This window comes from Alligator mississippiensis, chromosome 4, assembly GCF_030867095.1.
Source record: "Alligator mississippiensis isolate rAllMis1 chromosome 4, rAllMis1, whole genome shotgun sequence".
In the NCBI taxonomy this organism is placed as follows: domain Eukaryota; kingdom Metazoa; phylum Chordata; order Crocodylia; family Alligatoridae; genus Alligator; species Alligator mississippiensis.
Window position 1 is genome coordinate 237,923,369 of NC_081827.1, and position 20,413 is coordinate 237,943,781.

Consider the following 20,413-nt stretch of genomic DNA (forward strand, 5'->3'; position numbering starts at 1 on the left):
CGCAGGGGGCCCTAAAAAATTTAGAAAACTAATATTTATCTTCCCCTGGCTGCCTGCCATGCAGTCCTCGATGGCTTGCCAAAGCTCAGTAAGCGGCCATCCACCCGAAATAATTGCCCGCCCCGGTCTGGAGCCTAGCCTTGTTGCTGTCCTGGCACAGCAGGACGCTGCCTCTTGCCTCACCCAGACTGTCTCTTAGGCTGCAGCACTTCTTGGACATTTTGTCACACAACTGGCCTTGACTCTGGAAAAATCTTTATTTCTACATTCTTCTTTCCAAGAACAAGGTATGTGTGTCATGTGGAAAGGGGCAGTATTTGAGAACATACTTGGGGTATCTTTTTTCATAATATGAATGGTATGCTTGTCCTGTTAGATGTAAGTAAGCTCTTTCTGTCATGAGCAAGACTTCAGAAATTATCTCCCTTCTTTTCCAGGATTAGCCCTACTGTTCTTTCTTTGACCTTGCCACCTGGTTCATAGTTTCTAAGCACAGTCCAGGATTCAATGCTTGGAGGGCCAGCCAGCCAGCATCTCTTACTCACTGCAGGTCTCTCTCTTCCACAGAACTGCGTCATCCTGGCATGTTTCCTAACCTCCCACCTCTTGTTTTGGTTGCTCTCTGCAGCTGCTTTTCAGCTGAGCTGCAAATTTGCCTTTTGTCCTGTAGCTTTTTTACATGATTATTGATTTCCCTGCCATTTTCCAGCAAAGTTTAGTTCAGCTTGGTCATGTGATTGTTCCAGAAAAAGACAAGTTCAAGAATGCTCAAGCTTAAACGGAGTTTTGGAACAGAAATTACTGATACTGGATTGCAACTATTCCTACACAGGCCAGAATTCCTTGTTGAATGCCCGCAAAAATGATAATCCCACTTTTTTCTTGGTTTTCCTCCCTGAGCTATGTTATAATGCATTAGTAAGAGGAATGTACTGTTACTCTATTAGTATTGCATGCTTATTTCTCAAGCTAATATTAATAGATTAATATTTTAATAAGTTTACAAATTTCAGTTTCCAGTGCAATTAGTTCTTTATTATGTTAATTATAAATTTCTGTCCTTCCATTTCCCTTGTACATTTTTTTTTAAATCAAAAAAACTTTGGTGTACCAAATTGTATAAATATAGCATGATTTACTCTGTCCCTGGAAATATGGTCCATCCATCCATTACGATGATATTCACAGAAGTAAAGAAAGCTAAATCTGCACATCTGGTACATCGAAGTAAGAGTCTAGGTATCGGTACTGGAGTAGCAGGCTTCTTGGATTAGAACCATTATAAAGGTTCTAATCCTACCACTGGGATCTTCACGAAAGTAAAAAATCACCGAAGAGTGTGTGTGGCAAAGATACCTAATATTATCATGATTTTCTGAAACTTTCGGCCATGTGGGCTGAGCTTATAACAGGATATGAAACTGTTTGTTATATCAGTTTTGCATTCTTGGATATAATGATTATTAAGGTGTCATATGAACAGATGGGATATGAATGATGAAGCTCAAATTGAGTAACTACCAGTTGAGAGGAAATGACTAATTGAACTTCAAAGAACAAGAAGTCTGTCTTCTTGCCGTCAAAATATATGAAGAAAATACAGATTTGTACCTTCAGATGTATTTGAAGGTCTGCTGCTTCTGCTTTGATAGTATGTAATTTTTTATGTTCATGCTGGCAGCTTGTCTGCTTGCATTAGTGTAGGAGACAGTGAACTGAAATGAAATCTTTTACTGTATTTTCGTGAATAAAAGACGAGGTTTTCTCCCCCAGTCACCATGGGGAGAAAGCCCCTTGTTTCCTTATATGCAAATATAAAACAGCATATGTCAAACAAGCTTTAGTTAAAGCACCCCTGCCACCATTTTTTAGTATGGGGACACTGATACATGTGACACTGGAGTCTGCTGGAGCACGGTATTTACCACATGCCAGCAGACTCGATTAATCAAGTCTGCTCTGACGCACTGTAAGTGCGTTGAAGCAGCCTCCCTGCACATGTATAGGAGCCCTACATGTCCAGCTAAACTCGTAGTGAGATTAAACAGAGCAAAAGACCTGAAAAGAAACATTATACAAAAAGCCCATAAGATAGAAAATTCAGATATACCGTGTCATGGCTTTGTCTTTAAAATGTTAATAGTAGTGATTGATATAACCACAGGTATTAGATGTAGTTCTGCAATAATAAATACATTTGTGTTAAGTTTCTTAGACAAGGGTGCTTTGTTTTGACAATTTGTCTGTGAAGACCATAAACCAAGCTGAAAAGAAAACATGACAGTGGGAAGCAGAATTCCAAGATGATGAAGAAAGGAGATAAGCAGTCCCTTCTTCCAAAATTATAATTTTCACAAGGACATAAATACTATTTAATTGACACTTTTCCAGTCCGTAGAAAAACTGGCTCAATCTGGTTCCTGAAGTCTCAATACAACAAGGAAATCTAAATCAGCCAATTAAAAATGTTTTTTTTTAGAATAAGCCAGGTATAAATATATGATACAGTCTGGAGAGAAAATTTGGGAACTCAGCAAATATGGGAAGATCTACTACCTGTCTAGATGCCACCATCTTCCCTGTGCTAGAGGCAGTATAGGTAAGAATCTCTCCTGCACTGTGTTGGATACCTGGACTGACACTGGGATAAGTGTTTGTTCTTGTTTTCTAGGGTCTAAATAGTAAAAGGTCACACTGTAGATCTGTCTCTTTCCTCTTTTATTAGTAGCTAACCTACTAAACTCCTGTAATCTAGGTAACAACGCACAGGAAGAAAAAATCAAACTGCACATCACATGGAGAGATGCAAAAAATGGGGACTGTGGACTCGCACAAAAAGCGGAGTAGTATTTAACGATAGGAAAATGTGATTGTAAAACCAAAATGTTTGCATCAAGATACACTGTAAACCATACTGTTGGAAATTAAATACCCTTTTCTGAAATCTCCATCTTTTATCTGGGTCATATTTATTCTGGATTTCCATAGAAATTAATAGTCCAGAGAAGCAGATCATAGTTGCAGTACATCTCAACCAAATCATTATGTCCAGGATGCAAATGAATTAGGGCACTTCACTAAAAGACCTCATGCAGAATTGTTTTTCAATGTATGACTGTGTATGTATAGATGGATACACAATTAAACACTCGAACTCTAGGTAGAGAATAATCTGTAAACTATCAACGATAGCTTTTAGCACCTGTCTATGAAAGAGTTCAAGAATTATCTACAGTTCTCCTTATCATGATTCCTGACACTTCAGCACTTACATCTTTGGTTAACTTTGAACATATATTTATTCCCATTCAGATTTTCTCTGTATTTATTTGTATGCTAGCATTCTGAGTTGGTTGCTTGCTAATAATAGAGCAAGCAATTAATATAAATATAGATGCATCTTTGGGGGAGAGATGGGAAGCAGGTAAGAGTGGAGAGACTACGTGAATAAGAGCAGGAAAGGAGGCTTGGATATGGAAGGCAGTGGATGGTGGGGAGACTGCAGCCCTAACCTTAGTTTCTGGTTGATTCTTCCAAATTTTAAGTTGTATATGCTTTTGTTTTTTCTTGAAACCTTACAAGTTATATTATGCTCGAACTTGCTGCAAATCACATACTGGCTAGAGAAAAAAAACTAATTGCCAGTTTAGATAGCAAAAGCCCAAATGTGAGTTGTCTCACCAGTAAGGTTAAAGTGCAGCTACTGTATTTGCTTACATACCATATGCGGTTTCCACCCAAAGGTCAGCTCTCCAAAACTGGAGAGTATGTCTTAATCAGAGAAGCTAGAGGCATGAAGATACTGTGTTGCAAAATGGCTTCCAGCTCCTCTATTAGCAAGCAAGCAGAAGAGGAGGAGTCCGGTGTTAGCCCTTTCACAGCCACTCAGCTTGGTGGCTGTGAGAGAAGCTGGCAGTAATTTTGCAGTGCAAAAATCTTTTTGGTATTCTGCATTCCAAAAACAAGCTGCCTGTCTTATTTGGGGGCATGTAGTATGTGAGAAAATACAGCATTTGTCAATCCTGGTAAATACTATGAAGTTACAAGAGTTCTGGGGTTTCACTCCAAAAAGCAAGTGTAGTTGCAGCTAAAGCAGTACTTCAAAATGGGCCTTGGTAAAAAGAGGAACATATTTTGAAGTGCTTCAATTTAAAGTGCTTCCTAAAATATCTGCACTTTTCAGTCATCTTCTGGCCTCCCACAGTCTTCTTTTCTCCTTCCCCACCACCCCCTTGCTGCACCTGGCTGTCCTCCAGAGCTGCTGGAGGCCAAGGGTCCCTCCAGACATGCAGGTAAGGGCACAATAGTATCTAATGCGTGGTCCACAAAGTCATGCTTCCTGCCACGCCATACATACATGGCAGGAAGACTGATTGTGAGGTTGCACATAAAATCCTATCATGCCTTATTCCCAGTGCAGAGGAAGCTTGGGATCACTATCCCAGGCTCACCCTGCATCAGCAAGGAGTAAGCTCCTGCAGCTGGAAGCTCCCTCGGCTGACAGGACTCCCAGCTCCAGGGGTACATAGGGCTCAGCTGTTGGGTCTCCCAGCCACAGGGGCACATCTGGCCACATGTTCATTTAATGGCGTGGTAGGAACCAGCCACAGACTTCTTACACTTTTTTTTTTGTGGAATAACTTGGTGGCTTATTCCCCATTTTATCGTGCCATTGATTGATTGAATCTGTGGCCAGATCACAATTTAGACATGGTTAAATGGTTAATCATGTCTTAAGTGTAACCTGTGGTAGGGACCTGGGAGTCGTACAGATTTGTACTCTTCAGCCCTGTTGGCAGAAGAATGCTACTGCTGTATGTCATCTTTAGCATTTTGAAGGATCTAAAGTTGTGGCTCACACATCTCCATGATACTGAAATGTGCCAAGTTTGAAACACTCTGGGATTTGGGGCATTTTGAGGATGTCTGTCCATGGCCGCAATTTGTGCTTGAGGCTGTTCACTGCGATGGGTTATTAGATAACTGAAGTTTCATACCTCACAGTGCTCTTGTAGGAGAAAGAGAGCTGGGTTTCTACCCCTCATGGCTTGTCTGATTCTTGCTGTACCCATATGAGGGAGGGAATAATCCACACTAATCTTCCCCTCCTGTTGATGGTTGTGAGAAAGGCTAAGAAAAGTTAAGATGCATTGGTCCCTGCTGCTTTATTTTTTTTTGCAACAGATATGTGTGTGTGTGTGTGTGTACGTACTTATTGTCAAGCAGTGTTCAAATAGTGGCTATGAAGTTGGATGCTTTTGTTAATTTCTGCTGTTGATTAGAAAATCTGTGTACTGAGAGAGATACTTGGTGCTGTTGCTCTGCAGGTTTGGAAAGATGCAACTGCATTTGTTTGCAGCTGGAAAGCTACCTCTGCAAATATTACTTTTTTTTCTTTTTGAGCGGGCTTTATCTCTGTAGAATTTAGGTGTGTTAGGCTTTTGTGCTTGGCATGTGAGTAAGTGGACTTTTCAAGCCAAATCTGGCATTGTCTCCTTATGTTATCATCATATATCTTAATATTGAGCAAAACATCCAATTGCCCAAATAAGCATTTGTCTCAGTCAGATGGTTGGAGTCAGTGAAGTTTCCTGATCCATATCTAAGTTTAAGAGCAATATAAAATGGTATATCAATCATGATTTTTCATTAGATTATAGGCTCTGTCTTTGATATGTACTAACCTGTACAGCATGGGACTGTGACAGAATATAGATCTTTTAAACAAATATTTCAGGAGTGGAACTGTTACTGGTCTTGCACAGGTGATTCTACATAGGTGAATTGTGAGTTTGAAATATCCAAGTTTCCAGTGCATGAGTTTGAATTAAGATATGTGTACTGAAAATGGAAGTCAACTAACTCTTCCTTCCACTTTAGTCTGAGAACAAATAAGATAGCGTGAACTGGTGTACTGTGATTATTTGGACAGTATGATAAATAATCTCTCATCAGAGATGCAAAACACTGCTTAATTCTGTATCACAGACATTAAAATAGAAGATGTTCCTATGAAAATCTGCGCAATCCTATTTAAATTGTAGTTTTACACAGTATTTAATCTGACACTATATTGTACCTGATTTAATATACGGTTTTAAACTCTTAAACAATGCAGATGAATTTGATAAATACTTTAGAGGAAACAGCTCTAAAATATTTACAGCTGGTAATTTTTATTATCATTTTATCAACCCTTCATTTTCTGATACGTTTCCATAATAATATAGGTAAGAATAAGGCTAGTTATTGTTGTTCATCTATTAAGCTGTTACAAAATGTGTTTGTAAAAGTAGAGCTATTAATAAACAGTTTGTAAAAAAAAAAAAAAAAAAAAAAGTTATATCTCTTGTTTTTCACATTTAGGTGTATGATTGCTGATGAGGTAAGTGATGTTTCATCTCTTGTATTGTTTTTGTTGTTAGCATTTAGTATGTTGCTTATTGGAGGGGTAGATTGGGGCTAAGAGAAACACTTATTACGGTGCTCCTCAGATACACAGAAGGTCTGTAAGCATGGAAATTTAAAATTGAGATTATTCAAATCAACCTTAAACCAGGCTGAGTAATCTCTTTTGTTTTTAAGATGAGGTTTTAATAATTGTATCGAATGCAGGTTAAATATCTTGTGCTTTAACTTTTTCAGTGCATTTAGCAATTGTATATTTTTCTAGTTGGCTATTTTTAAAACAGGAGTAAATTATCTTTTAAAATCAAGTGACATTTTTAAACGGATAACTGTTCTAAATGTGAATATTAAGTGCAGCAGAGCAAGTGCATGAAAACATAAAAATAATACATCATTTTCTGATTAAAACTTGTTTAATTTTTCAGGGAAATGGGAGAGTAATACTTCTTAAAATTAAAATCTGTTTGTGGCAATGTGAAGTGCACTATACAACTAACAATAAAGCTTATACTTTTAAAAGCAGTTTAGGGAAGAGATTCTAATAGGTCTGCATGGGCTCTCATATTTTAAGTTGGATAGAGATTTTTTTTATATTGTGTTGTTACAAGTGACTGATTGCCCAGATATAGATTGGAGAACAAATGTTTCTGATGATGAGAGGAGCCAGTTATTCCTGGATGTGATAGCTGATGGATCTTCATTAAATAATAGTCAGTGAACCAAGGTGATGCCATTTTAAACTTGGTTTTGGGTAAGCAGTGATAACATAATAGAGCTGGTTGTTGAAAACAACCTTTGTCCAAGTAAGCACAAGTTGATTCAGTTTATATGAAATGGAGGGAAGAACAAGAAATGCAGAGATGCTAATGAGCTTGGTAAGCTTAACCTAGCAGGCCATGGACAAATGCAAATACCCCAGTAAACAGAGGACCTATCACTACTAGTTCAAAAAGCCAGAGAGGAGAATTAGGGAAGATGCACTCCGTAGCCCAGAAAGTTAACAAATGTAGGCAGTGACGAATGGATGAGGCAGGTATATTGTCTATGGTGGATCTCTCAAACACTCCTCATTTATACAGCAAGTGCTAACCCAGAAAATGTTACTTATTCCAAACACAGCAGTGTGTCAAAGAAAGACCATTTCTTGCTTAAGGAAGTCCCAAACCATTTAGAAGTCAAGGTCCACGAGATACATTTTAAGTTGTGAATGCAATTCTCTATGGTTCTGTGGTTCTGCGAAATTATAGCTTCTTTCCATGTGTTTTTTCGTAGATGGGGTTGGGGAAGACAATTCAAGCAATTGCCATTTCTTACTACTATAACAAGGAATGGCCTCTTTTAATAGTAGTCCCTTCATCTCTACGGTACCCTTGGATTGAAGAGATGGAGAAATGGATTCCTGAACTCTGTCCAGACGATCTTAATATTATTCAGAACAAAACTGACATTGGGTGAGTACAGCTTCTTACTCTTCCATAGCAAGGCTCTACTTTTGATTTGTTCAGTGAACTCTTAAAAAATTATACAAAATATTATGTGGCTTGATACCCAGAAAAAGCAAAAGATGTGTATAGCTGTGAGTCAAGCAGTCTGGGTTCCATGTCAGGTTTCTAATGTGGCCTCAGGGAAGACATTTAATTTCCTATGCTTTAGTTTTTCCATTAAATGAGAAAAAGTAAAAGGGATGTTAATACTTCTTTCTTTCAGAGGAGAGATTTGAAGTTGAGGGTTCTGATTTTTGGGAAGTGATAAATATGTGCCCCCTGAAAATCAGTTTCTTTAGTGCTTGAAGTTAGGTGCATAAAACCATTAGTTGCCCTGGAGAATCTTGCCCTTTAGTTTTATATTTAATGTAAAAAATGTAACGTGAGATCCTCTTCTGGAAGATGCAATATAAGTAAGGAAATTGTTTATATAGCTATAAATATATTTGCTTCATAAAGATTACTTCTACATTTTTTGCATAGTAGCTAACAAGGAACAGGAAGGTTTATGTCAAATCTTCCTTTGCATAACAGGTTGAAGACAACATGTTCAACTATATCTGTTCCCTGTCTGTCTTGAACTCTTAACAAAAAATACTTGTTCTTGGTTTCAATTTTTTTCAATTTCAGTATCTCTGATTTGAAGGTATTTAAAGGTTTGTTGAATTAATGTTCTCATTCCAAGCCTTCAGCTTGCCTGTCACATACCGCATGTAAGTCAGAGCTCTCTTAGCATCAGGCCAGGTTATAACTACCTATAGCAGTAGTTCTTAATGGTGTTAGACTTAGGCCACCCCTCTGAAAATGCTAGCTCTTAGCTTTCATTCATTTTTTAATGCAGAAAAATAATAAAGCAATTCTTTTATTGCAAACAGCTCAGAAAGATCAAAAATGGGCAAGAATTTTTTTTTATATTGGATTCTTACTTGAAGTTTTTTGGTTTTTTTTTTTAAATCACATGTAGGTGTTTACACACCTAACAGTGCTAATATTTCATGACACCCCATGGCACTCTTAAAAAGATTTCCTGGCACCCTGGGTGAGAATTGCTGACCTAGGGACTGCATATACAAAGTTAACCTCAGCATGTACTGGTGCTTCAGTCATAGTCATCTTTGGCATAGCCAGGGAAGATTTTTAGTATAGTGGTGTGAAACTCACTTTTGTTTGTACAACAAGCATGCTCCTGTAGTGAAACAACTGAGGTGAATTACTGTAAATAGAGCCCTCAATGAAACAGGGTTAAAGTTATGTTTTGCTACATGTGTATCACTATAGAACAAGGCGGCTATAAATTACATTGTAACAGCTTATACCCTTATGATTCCATGCCTTGGTAACTGATGCCTTTGTCTGCACTCTTGAAGAGCTACAAAGCCATGCATATTTCTATTTTTTTTTCCTTTGGCCACATAGTCCTGTTCAGTTGGACAGTCATGGCAAGAATGGTACATCTAACCAGCAGTTTCCCTATGTGCAAAACCACCACGTTAGAATATTAGTGAGTGCTTGATATGCATGGTATTGCACTCTTAAAGAATACAAACAAACATATGGGATTTGGGACTCATAAAGATATAAGTTCATAGGTTTCTTGTTTGAAGAAATATTTGAGGTGGGGAAGGAATACAAATTGACACAATGCCACCAAAAAAATCTTCAGAACTTGCTTGTAGGTGCATTTGCAATGGTTCTACAAATGCTTACTAAATGTATGGTTTGTAAATGTTTCAGGTGCTAGCATAATTTGGGTTAAACATCAAAATTCTGTAATATCAATAGTTGTGATAGTTGATTGTATACATTTAGTTGCATTAAGCCATATGCACATTGAAGAGGTGTATCTATAGAACTTATTCACAAGGTGAATTTTGTTTCTTTCTGATTAGTCTTGTTGTTATAAATTAGTAAGCACACATCTGGATTCTCTCTTCCAGGAGAATATCGACCAGCAAAGTGATTGTTTTGGGTTATGGCTTGCTAACTACAAATGCACAGACATTAACAGATGCTTTGTACAAACAAAACTTCAAGGTGGTAATAGTTGATGAGTCTCACTATATGAAATCTAGAAATGCAACCCGTAGCAAGATTTTGTTGCCAATTGTCCAAAAAGCTGTACGAGCCATTCTCCTCACTGGAACACCTGCTCTAGGAAGACCTGAAGAGGTATAAAAATGGGCTGTCAAACGATTAAAACATTTTATCATGATTAGTTGCACGATTAAAAAAATTAGTCACAATTACTCATGATTTTAACCTCACAGCTAAAAACTCAAAATTATGCACAGAAAAACTCAAAATCATGCAAAATTATGCAGGTACTTTGTATGGTTACGGGGTGGGTGTGGTGTACGGGGGGCGGGATTTGTGAGAGGGGGGGGCTATGGGTGTGTATGTGAGGTTTGACGCTGAGGGAGGGGTGTTGCCCACAGTGGGGTCTGCAGCCCAGGGAGGGGGAACCTCCGCGCACCCTGGCAGGATGCCCAGTCAAAGCAGAGTCTTTCCAGAGCTGCCCCGGATTTGGTGCATCCCCCCTGCCTGATCACAGCCCCAGTGGCAGTGGGATTACCCCACTCTCGCTCCAGTAGTGGGGGCTGCGGGCAGCCCAGGCTGGGGGTAGGTGCTCTGGTGCTGGCCCCGGCCCAGGTCCTAACTTTCCTCACTTACTTGCTCAATGGGTTCCAGGCATTCCTGACCTGCCCCAGGCCCAAGGATGCCAGGCAGTCCCTCCATGGCTCAGCACTGCCTTTCCCAAACCCCTGACACTGCCAGCCCAGCTGCTCAGGGCCCTGGATGGGGGTTGTGGGTGGGTAGGTGTTTCCCCCCTGCCTTCCTGCTGCAGCCACCTGGAGCCCATGTTCCACCAGGACCCACCCAGAGCCACTGTGGCAGGGCTGCCTGGCACCCTCAGGCCCCCCAACTTGGGCTCAGGGCAGGTTAGAACTGCCTGGGAGCTCTGGCATGAGCCACTTCCAGGCCCCTAGGTCCCAGGGAGCCGCAGGGACAGCGGCTCCGCATCCTACACTCATGCTTGTGACACCTTTTGCTTCCTGATCTGAGAGATTTCAGGACTCTTAAAGTATTTTCAAAATTCATTACTATTTTGTAAAAGTGTCAAGTAAAAATGATAGTACCTTCTGTTATACAACTATAATGCAGTTACCCATAACCCATGCCTAGGCTGCCCTATGACTCCCCTGCACTGCCACCACTGCCCCGTGAGGCAGCCTGGAGGTGGTGGTGATGGCAGTGGGGCAGGGCAGCCCAGGTGCAGGCTCCAAAGCCACATGCATGGTTAACATGTTAAAAAAATTAATGTGTTAATTGGTCTTTGTGTTAACCACACATGTTAACATCAATTAATTGACAGCCCTAATAAAAATTGTATACATATTCTTTTTTAAAGGATGATTCCAGTCATAAATGCAGTATTACTTTATAATAAATGCAAGCATATACATGTGTTTTAGGACATTATCTTATTTTATGCGTTAACTGTATTTTGAAACATGGAGACTCGAATATTTAATGCTTGAGTTTTATCTTGATTTTAATTGGTGTTTTTATAAAACATTTCTGGTTTTACTGTTTTAAGTACGTGAGAGACCATTCTTCAAAGAAAGTCAGTATTTACAGTGCTGAACTCATGATGCTGGTGGGGGGTTGCCAGCACCTGGTTGCAGCATGGGCACAACTAGAAGTTGTCCGTGCCCAAGTCTGTTCCCCGCTGGCCGCAAGTTGTGCCTGCGCTGCAGCTGGGGAGCCAAGAGGCAGAGAAGGTAGTGGGGAGAAGCAGCAGCAATGCAGGTGCAGCTTCTAGCTGCCCAGGCCCAGCACAGGCACAGACAAAGCCTTCTGGCTCCATGTGCCATATGCTGTCCACCCTCAATATAACATATTAGGAAGGTAAATCAGTCTTTGTAGGAAACATCTTGCTGAATAAGTATTGTTTTGCATTTTATTTGGGTGCAGTAACATGTAACCATATTTCAGCATTAATTTGTATAAATGTATATTGGGAACAAGGGATACAGGTTGTAGGCACTTCCATGTTTGGAACTGATCAGGGGGACACAGCCTTTTTTCTGAGACTATCCTTGTTTTAAAATGTGGTTTATTGTATGTTAATTGCCCCCATACACGTCTCTGAAACAAGATTCAAGTGTTAAAATAGTTTGAAAAGGCAACTGTTCACACCTAGAGAAAACAAACTTAGTGGATAGGGGATATTAGCTTAAAATGTTTAAAAGGGCAGAAGGGCAAGCTGCTGCTTTTGTAGATGCACACCTGTTATGGGAGCCAATAGCGGGAGACTCTTCTGTTGTTCAACAGCTGCAGCTTGAGACCATCACCACTAACAAGCTTCAAATGCAACATTTCTTAAAATGCAATTATTTGAAATGCACTATAAAAATGCAAATAACTAGCCATTTCTAGGAAATCATTGAAGACAGATTTCTCTTTCTGGCCCAGAAAATGTGTATAAAACAGCAGCCTTTGACATTCTAGGTTAGCTATTGAAGGTTGTTCCTACTCTCTGAGGTGGTGTGAATGAAATTACAAATCTAAACTAAAATCATTTGCTTTGAACCAAAACTTCAAACCAAAAACTTTGGTTCTGATCTGAACACTGTCTCCTTTGGTTCAAACCAAAACTTTGAACCAAGAAAATCTTTGTGCAAAATAAAGATGCAAAACGCATCTAATCAGAAGCTCTGCAAAAGCTTATAGGTACATGAGTTGCAATGACTCAATGAGTTTTATTGTCAGGATGCACAGTTTTTTCCATCTTGTTCTTCTCTCTCTAAGTCTTTGCTAAGCCCCGTGCCTTGGACTTGGGACCCGTACAAAAATAATGTGTACTTTGTATTACTCTCTTTAACTTTTCTCTGTGAAGTCCTCAGCTAGGTTTTTCATGTTGCTTTGGTATACCATCTATAAGCACCATTTTCAGGCATGTTTTTATGATTCAAGTTTTATATTGACATATTGTTGCACTATTGAACAGAATGCTGACGAATTGTTCTTCGGTAAGGAGAGATTACTTTTAAATAGACCTACGCTAAAAGTATAGAGAAAAATCTGTTTTAAATGTTGTTTATGTGACATGAGCATACTTAGTTTAATAATGTATGTTGGTGTGGTTTTGTTTACAGCTTTTCATGCAGATTGAAGCACTTTTTCCAAGAAGATTTGGAACATGGAGTGAATATGCAAAAAAGTATTGCGATGCTCGTGTCAGGTACTCTGATACCTGCCCCTTTATTTTTCTGTCAGTCTTGGGTTTTGGGGGCAATTTTTCCCACACAGGGAATTAATCAAAGAGTGTAATATACTGCATGTAATAGGTTCATTTTTTATACCATATTGCATGACCCAGTCTTCCACGAAAGCTAAGCTGGGGATGTTGCAGAAGAGTTGCATTGTCTATGCAATGTGGAAGAAAATTGTTTTGTTCTTTTGCACCTGATGAAAGACTTGGGACACCTTCTTTTGTTGCTATACCTGTTTCTTCTGTTTCTCTTTTTAGAAACTATCATTTCATGTTCAGGGCAGGATTGGACTGACCTTGGAACTTTACTCTCTGAAAGTTTTAGTAATTATTGCTGTTTCATAAAAAAAAGTGTAAGCCCTCCGTGATGTCAGTTTGGCCAATCTATTAGCCCAGAGGTGAGCAAAATCTGGCCTGCAGGCCGGATCCTACCCGTGGTGGACTCCATTTCCAATCAGCCCCTGTCTGTATGGCTGCCAGCTGGTCTTCATAGAGACCCCAAGATCACAGGGCTGTGACAGCATGGGGCCAAGGCCAGAGCTGGGGCTGGGACAGAGCCCCACTTTTGGAGCCCCATTCTGTCATGGCCCCGTGATCCTGGGGTCTTCATGGAGACTGGCCGGGAGCCATGCAGGCAGGGGCTGCTGGGAAATGGAGTCTGCCATGGGCTGGATCCACTATTTTGTCCACCCCTGTATTAGCCAATATATGAAAAATCATAAAAAATCCATTGAAACAGGAAAAAATAGATCCTCTTTTAATTGCTGACCCTTGAACAACTCAAATAGTAATAGCTGCCATTTTTCAACTTCAGGGCAATTTGCAGGCAACTCTAGGGAGTAAAGAAAACAAATATTTTTAGTTAGTTTAAGTCTGGTTTTAACTTGGGGTTTCCTAATTCCCAGGTCTCTGGAAAATATATACATCCCATTCTTCAGTATCCAGTCACTTCTCAATCAGTGATATGGCACAATACCACTTAGGCATATGGAACTAATAGTCATTTTCAAGATGAAGCACTTGGGTGCAATCTAGGCCAATTATAACATTTTCAGAAGCATGAAAGAGACTTGTGCAGTGTCATGGGGTATGTCCACAGCTTGGCTGGCAACTGAACCCAGATATCCTGAGTTCCAATTATTTCTCCTTTTTCCTACCTCCTAGATAACTTGTTACTAAAGATGATCTCATGCTCTTGCTCTCAGCGTAATGTAAGAATAATTTTCTCTAAATGTGTTGTAAATATAAAATAAAAGGGGATGGATTACAGTTTTGAATTACCAAGAAGTTGTGGTTAAAATACCTGGTTTTGCAAAAATTAATTAATAAAACCATGTGTCAGGTATCCAGGTTTAAGTCGTATTGGCCTAAAGGAAGAAGCATTCAGGACTTGTGGTAGAAGTGATATCTTTTATTAGACCAACTAGATTGTTGCAGAAAAATTTATTTAATTGCAAGCTTTAGGGCACAAACACCCTTCATCAGGCATCGGAGAAAAGACTGTAAAAGTTCTCCTGGGTAGAAATGAAAGTTCACATTTCAGCGGAGATTTGAAGGTGGTGGTAAAATCTCCTGTTAGGAAAAGTCTGAGCCTAATCTGCATATAAAATGAACTTTTCCAAATAGGAGATTTTACTACCTTCAAATCTCCTCTGAAATGTGAACTTTCATTTCTACCCAGGAGAACTTTTACAATCTTTTCTCCGATGCCTGTTGAAGGGTGTTTGCGCCTGAAAGCTTGCAGTTGTTTGTTTTTTTTTGCAAAAATCTACTTAGTCTAATAAAAGATATCACCTCTGCCACGAGTCCTGAATGTTTAATAAAACCATGACATTCCACTGAGTGGCAAAGAAATGAATGCCTGGGGTGGTGTTGGGTTTTTGTTTTCATTGTTGGTTAGGGGTTTTTTGTTTCATCACTGCTGAATTAATGTAACTATAACTTTATACACATGCACACACATATTTGGAAACTTGAATTTAGGAGAAGTTTCTGTTACATAAGGGGATCCATTTTGCCACCTAAATTTGCTTACAGTTGAATAACATTCATAAAAATTCATATTGTAAGGTTCTCCTTTCCTACAGGCCTCCTGTCTTATGTATTTCGTCAGTATTATTAGACAAAGCTGTTTCATGGCATTTAAGTCAGATTTCCAGACAGAGAAACTATTTTTTCCTTGGTGTTTTGACTGTGAATATGTAATTTTCACACCACAAATGTGCGTGGGATATACATTGTGGTTTGCTACTCAATTCTAGATGATTATTTTATTTTTGGAATGCCATAAATGTACTAAAATCAAACCAAGTGAAGGTTTAGCAAGCTTTTAATAAATAACTTATAAAAATCATTGGGCTGAATCTAAAATGTCCTACGATGAAAAGCCTGATTAATTATTTTGTGCAGTACTCTCCCTACATGCCCTTCTACTAAGATGTTCGTGGTCACCTGTTTTTGAAGATGAGAGGTCCAGAGGGAGTTCACGAGTCTTCCTGCAATTTCTTAATTTAAATGCTTAACACGACAACACATTACTGCTAATTGGGACAGAGAAAGCCCCTTTTATAGGTAGCATACATAGCATTTGAGAATTTTATTCAGGGGGAGGAGATTCAAGCAAATAGGATTGTCAGCATTTTCTTTCTGAATAAAGTATCTGCATACACTGGTCAAACTTCACTAGCCCAGAAATTAGTTCCCCAAGTCAGTTCTAGACAGCAAAGTAAATTGTTGTTGATTAAAATCTGAGGAAGTATAGAATTTTATTCTTCCAGGCGTGTCCAAAATATTTCTATCTCAGGAATATGCTTACCCTGAGCATATCTCCAAAGGAAATGGAATATACAGTATTATTCCCTTTTTCCCTCTTATCTCCTGGCAGGCATGATAGAAAGGGAAGAGAGGAGGAAACCGAGGAGAAAGATGAAAGGGGTACTGAGTGGGTAACTTCCTGTACTCTTGTCTGCTCATAAATATTACTAAGAGGATTTTAAAAGTTATAGCATTTGAAGTATGGACAAACATAGATTTTAGCTGCTTATCAGGACCAAACATCAGCTGTTGTGATCAGATTTATGTCTGCATGATCCTGTAGTGAACCAGGTTAGCTAAATCACTCCAACTTTGACCCTAAATGGAGTAAGTGGAAAGTTGGAGCAGTTTTGCTCCACTTGTATCACTATGGCATCCTTCAGACATCACAGTTGCATCATAACAGCATGTAGGAGTGCCCTTTGATATCGATTTGATTGTGTCTGTCTGGATGTTTGGAGACCCAGAGGTTCCCTGCTAGCTAAATTTTTCACTGGCTTAAAGGAAATGGAGTCACTAAAGCCCTTGGTGAGAGTAATATTTTTCTTAACCATTTTGTCAGCCTTTGGAAATTCTCAAGGCAGTTACAGGAGTAGAAACACACATGGTGATCATCATCCTTTGTCCTGGCCATGCTGCAGTTACAGTGCTGTATGGTTGATAAAGTATTGCTTGTTGATTCACAATGCACTTAAGACATAGTTCTGTTCTTCTTTTTCAACTACGGTAAATCAGCATTTTAGCACTCATGGGATGTGTAGGGTTGTCTTGATGCTACTATGTTAATTGACTGTTCCCCTGGCTAACTGCCTCTTTGTTATAATGTTAGCTAGTATTACATTTTAAGGTGTACTCATCACAGTACTCTTTTCATAAATATAAGGGTTTATGCATTTTTTCTATGCACAGAAAAGGAATTTTTAAGCAACTTGAACCATGAACTTAGATTTTCTTCCCCCTACATTTTCTGTCACTACCTATCCTTTCTCAGTCAGGAAAAAGCAGTTTAGGCAACACTTGAGGATTCCACTGGGAGAGCCAAACTCAGCCACCGGCTTCTTTCTCCTCACTGTAGGAATTCCCTGGGCAGAGGACGTGGTTTTGGGGCAAGGCTTGTTTCACTGCTAATCTTACCTTTTCATTCTCAGGTTTTTTGGTAAAAGAGCTCAGTGGGATTGCAGAGGGGCTTCAAACTTGGATGAATTGCACCAGCTGTTAAGTAATATAATGATCAGACGCCTAAAGAATGAAGTTTTAACTCAGTTGCCTCCCAAAATTAGACAGCGTATTCCTTTTGATCTCCCAGATGCTGCTGCAAAGGTAATGATTCTTATTTAGTTTTTTTTAATGATCTAGCACACTTATTGCTAGCAGTAATATCTTCCTAATTTCCCTTTTCTATCTGAACTATTTTAATGATTATATTTTACATAACTCATTTTTTTACATGCACATGCATGGGTGCAGAGAAATCTCTTTCACAAACCAAAAAGTAAAACAATGAGATATACGTCTTAATAGAATGAATTTGTTGTGGCCCCATTTTTACCAATGGGAGGTGAATGAGTATGAACAATTAAGTGCATCCTGTAAGTCATGAAAATCATTACCTAATATACCACTTTTCTGTACATTCCATACACAAATGCTATATTAGAAAGTTTGGGTTCAAGTATGTTGTTTGAAGTATGTAATGAAATATATATTTTTACTTGTATGCTTATAGTATGGATCTACCTAAGTTGCAGCGAACAAAGGGGATTTTCATGGGATGCTTATAGCTCCTTGCCACTGGCCAAGTGTGTTGTGGAGCCCTGCCCTTGTCACTGATTGGTGGAGAGGAATGGGGGCTATGTAGTGGGCAGCGCTTTCAGCCAATCAGCAGTGGGGGGAAGCCATCATCTTGGCTGCTCCCCTTTGCGCTGATGGCTTTGCCCCGCCCGGGCAGACTGTGAAGCCAGGGCTTTGTGTTTTCCTGATGCTCCAGTATACATGTGTTATTTAGAACCCTTTTTTTCCCCAATATGTATTTTAGGGAGAAAGCTCTTATCCTTTGATATATAACGTTAACAGAGTAAGCTTTATTTTTACCCACAGCTTATTATAGGTTTCTATAATTGGTAGGTCCATCACATGTTTCTATCTCTGCGCTGATATTTACTTCTGAAGAAGCTGGATATATTTTGCTTCTTCCCTTTCCTTTTCGTAGTAGACATGCTTCACAGAAGCATTAATTGTTCTGCCTTTTATACTGTCTCTCTAAATGTTCTTTTTCCTTCTCATTCAGGAATTGAATGCCAGTTTTGAAGATTGGGAGAAATTAATGAGGTCTTCAGATTCAGATGCCACTGAAAGTCACTTTGTTCAAATCATGGGTCTAATTACACGCATGTATAAACAGACTGCCATTGCCAAGGTAAACCTTGGAATCTTCATTTAACTTACTTCAAATAATTGTTTTATTTATTTATTCTAGTTTTATATTATATTTCAATTCCCCAGTCACTGTTAATTAAGTAGCTATGGGTCTTCAAGCTGCTTTACATAATTGGTACTGTTGGACAGTTGTATAGTCTTTAGTTTCATAGAATCATAGAAAATTAGGGTTGGGAGGGACCGTAGGAGAGGTCATCTAGTCCAACCCCCTACTCAAAGCAGGACCATCCTCAACAAGACTCAAATGTCTTCAGTTTCCTTCACCCTCCCCAACTAGATCCCATATGTCTTAAGTTTCCTCAGCTTAAGACATTTTTGTTAAAGGTAGCTAGCTAATTTGCATGAAATGTTCTTCATGACTTGTGATCTCTCTACTTTAAGAACAAACTATAGCTGTTTGGCAGCTATTGATCCTCTATAATATGGTGTACACATAAGAGGTCTAGTCAGATGCCTGATGAATCCATTTGGGCTGACAAGCCCAATTCAAGAGTGACAGCTTATTACAAGTTTCACAGATCCATATATTGTCTGAGTTAGACTCTGAGCATGCTGCTTTCTTCTTTCTCGCTTTGCTTCCATCCTCTGGATCAATGCGGCTTCATGTTGAGCTGCACCTAGTGCCAGATGTTCCCTCCAAATCAAACAGGGTTCTGCATGCTCCTTCAGCTTTCTACACTGATGTTGAATGACTTCATATCATTTTTGCGCACATTATGGTACCGCCATCGAGAACGACCCTGTTTTCTAGAGCCATCTCAAATCTCACTATACAAAGTATTCTTGGGGATATGGTCTCCTCCCATTCTCCTGACATGACAATTCCATCACTACCTCCTCTTCTTGATAGTGGTTTTGTCCACTATATATTCCAATACCTCTGTGTTTGGTATTTTGTTTTCCAACTTTATTCTGTCTAGCTCAAAGATAAATTAGCAAAGTATTTTGACTGAGTTCAGAGTTCTAAAGCTGATGGAATTATTATTGAATGATGATCAAGAAGAGACTACTTTCTGGTTATAACATATCTGAGTTCTGCATTAAATGTCTTGTCTTACCATTGGTCCCAATCCCTGTCTTGACTTCTGTAAAGAGTCAATTTTGCTGATTTGTTCTCACTAAGACTCCCCTCCCCTCATATGTTTGCAGAATCCATTGTCCTTTTGCTTTTCAGTGTTTTTCAGCGATTCCTTCATTTTTTTTTCAGAATAAACTTACTTTGTAGGCTAAGATCTTGTGCCCATGATTTTTTTTTCCCAGACATTTTCAGTTTTTAGCTCTTTGCATCAGATGTAATGCTCTTCTTTGTGGTTTTTCTCTTTTTCAGTGATGATGATGTCATGGTATGAATTAATGAAGCTGTCTTGCATAATGCTCATCTAGCATTGTAAAATTGCAGATCTGCTCTTTTCATAGTCCTGAGCATTACATTTTCAATAACTCGGTATGATGTTAACTCTTCTGCTTTATTTAGCAGAAAAAATGACAGGTTTTAAAAAATGGGGTTTTTTTTGCTTTTCTTCCATGGTCATCCAGGTCCACAGCTAGTACTTTGATTATAGATGGGTTAGGAACGGGGTGGGAAGCCCACCTGGTCCACCTATAAATGCAGGGGATGTGGGCTCAGTTTTTTAGGAGCCTTATTCTTGCTTAAGAGCACTGAACTCACTTTAATATCAGTGGGGAGTTTGATGCCCAAGGAGTTGGGCACCTATCTCTGAGGATTTGACTTTTTGGTTTGGAGCACAAAACTATTGGGCTAGTTTTACATGTCTTGCCATCTGTTGTTCAGAAGTCCACAGCGCAGAGCCTGACAACACCCGTCACGTGTTATATAAACTTTCAGTTCCTCTGTGCATGGAATCCATCAAGCTGTGGACATGGTGAGAACAACACAAGTTACCTCTGATTGATTGCTCTTCACCTCCTGGGCTCTAATATCAGCCTGGCAGATTGCCTCAGCGATACACAACTCACGAGTGGTCATTTCAGAAGT

The 20,413-nt window shown here is 39.2% G+C and overlaps 1 protein-coding gene across 1 annotated transcript in view; it reads left to right on the forward strand.

Moving 5' to 3' along the window:
• Window positions 1–20,413, forward strand: part of ZRANB3 (zinc finger RANBP2-type containing 3) — an 86,834-nt gene that overhangs the window by 22,903 nt on the left and 43,518 nt on the right. Inside the window, exons 3-8 of the mRNA XM_014599616.3 lie at window positions 6,367–6,385; window positions 7,681–7,859; window positions 9,830–10,061; window positions 13,052–13,137; window positions 17,130–17,301; window positions 18,269–18,397. Of these exons, the coding sequence (XP_014455102.2) occupies window positions 6,367–6,385; window positions 7,681–7,859; window positions 9,830–10,061; window positions 13,052–13,137; window positions 17,130–17,301; window positions 18,269–18,397 (817 nt within the window). The remainder of the gene's footprint in view (window positions 1–6,366; window positions 6,386–7,680; window positions 7,860–9,829; window positions 10,062–13,051; window positions 13,138–17,129; window positions 17,302–18,268; window positions 18,398–20,413) is intronic.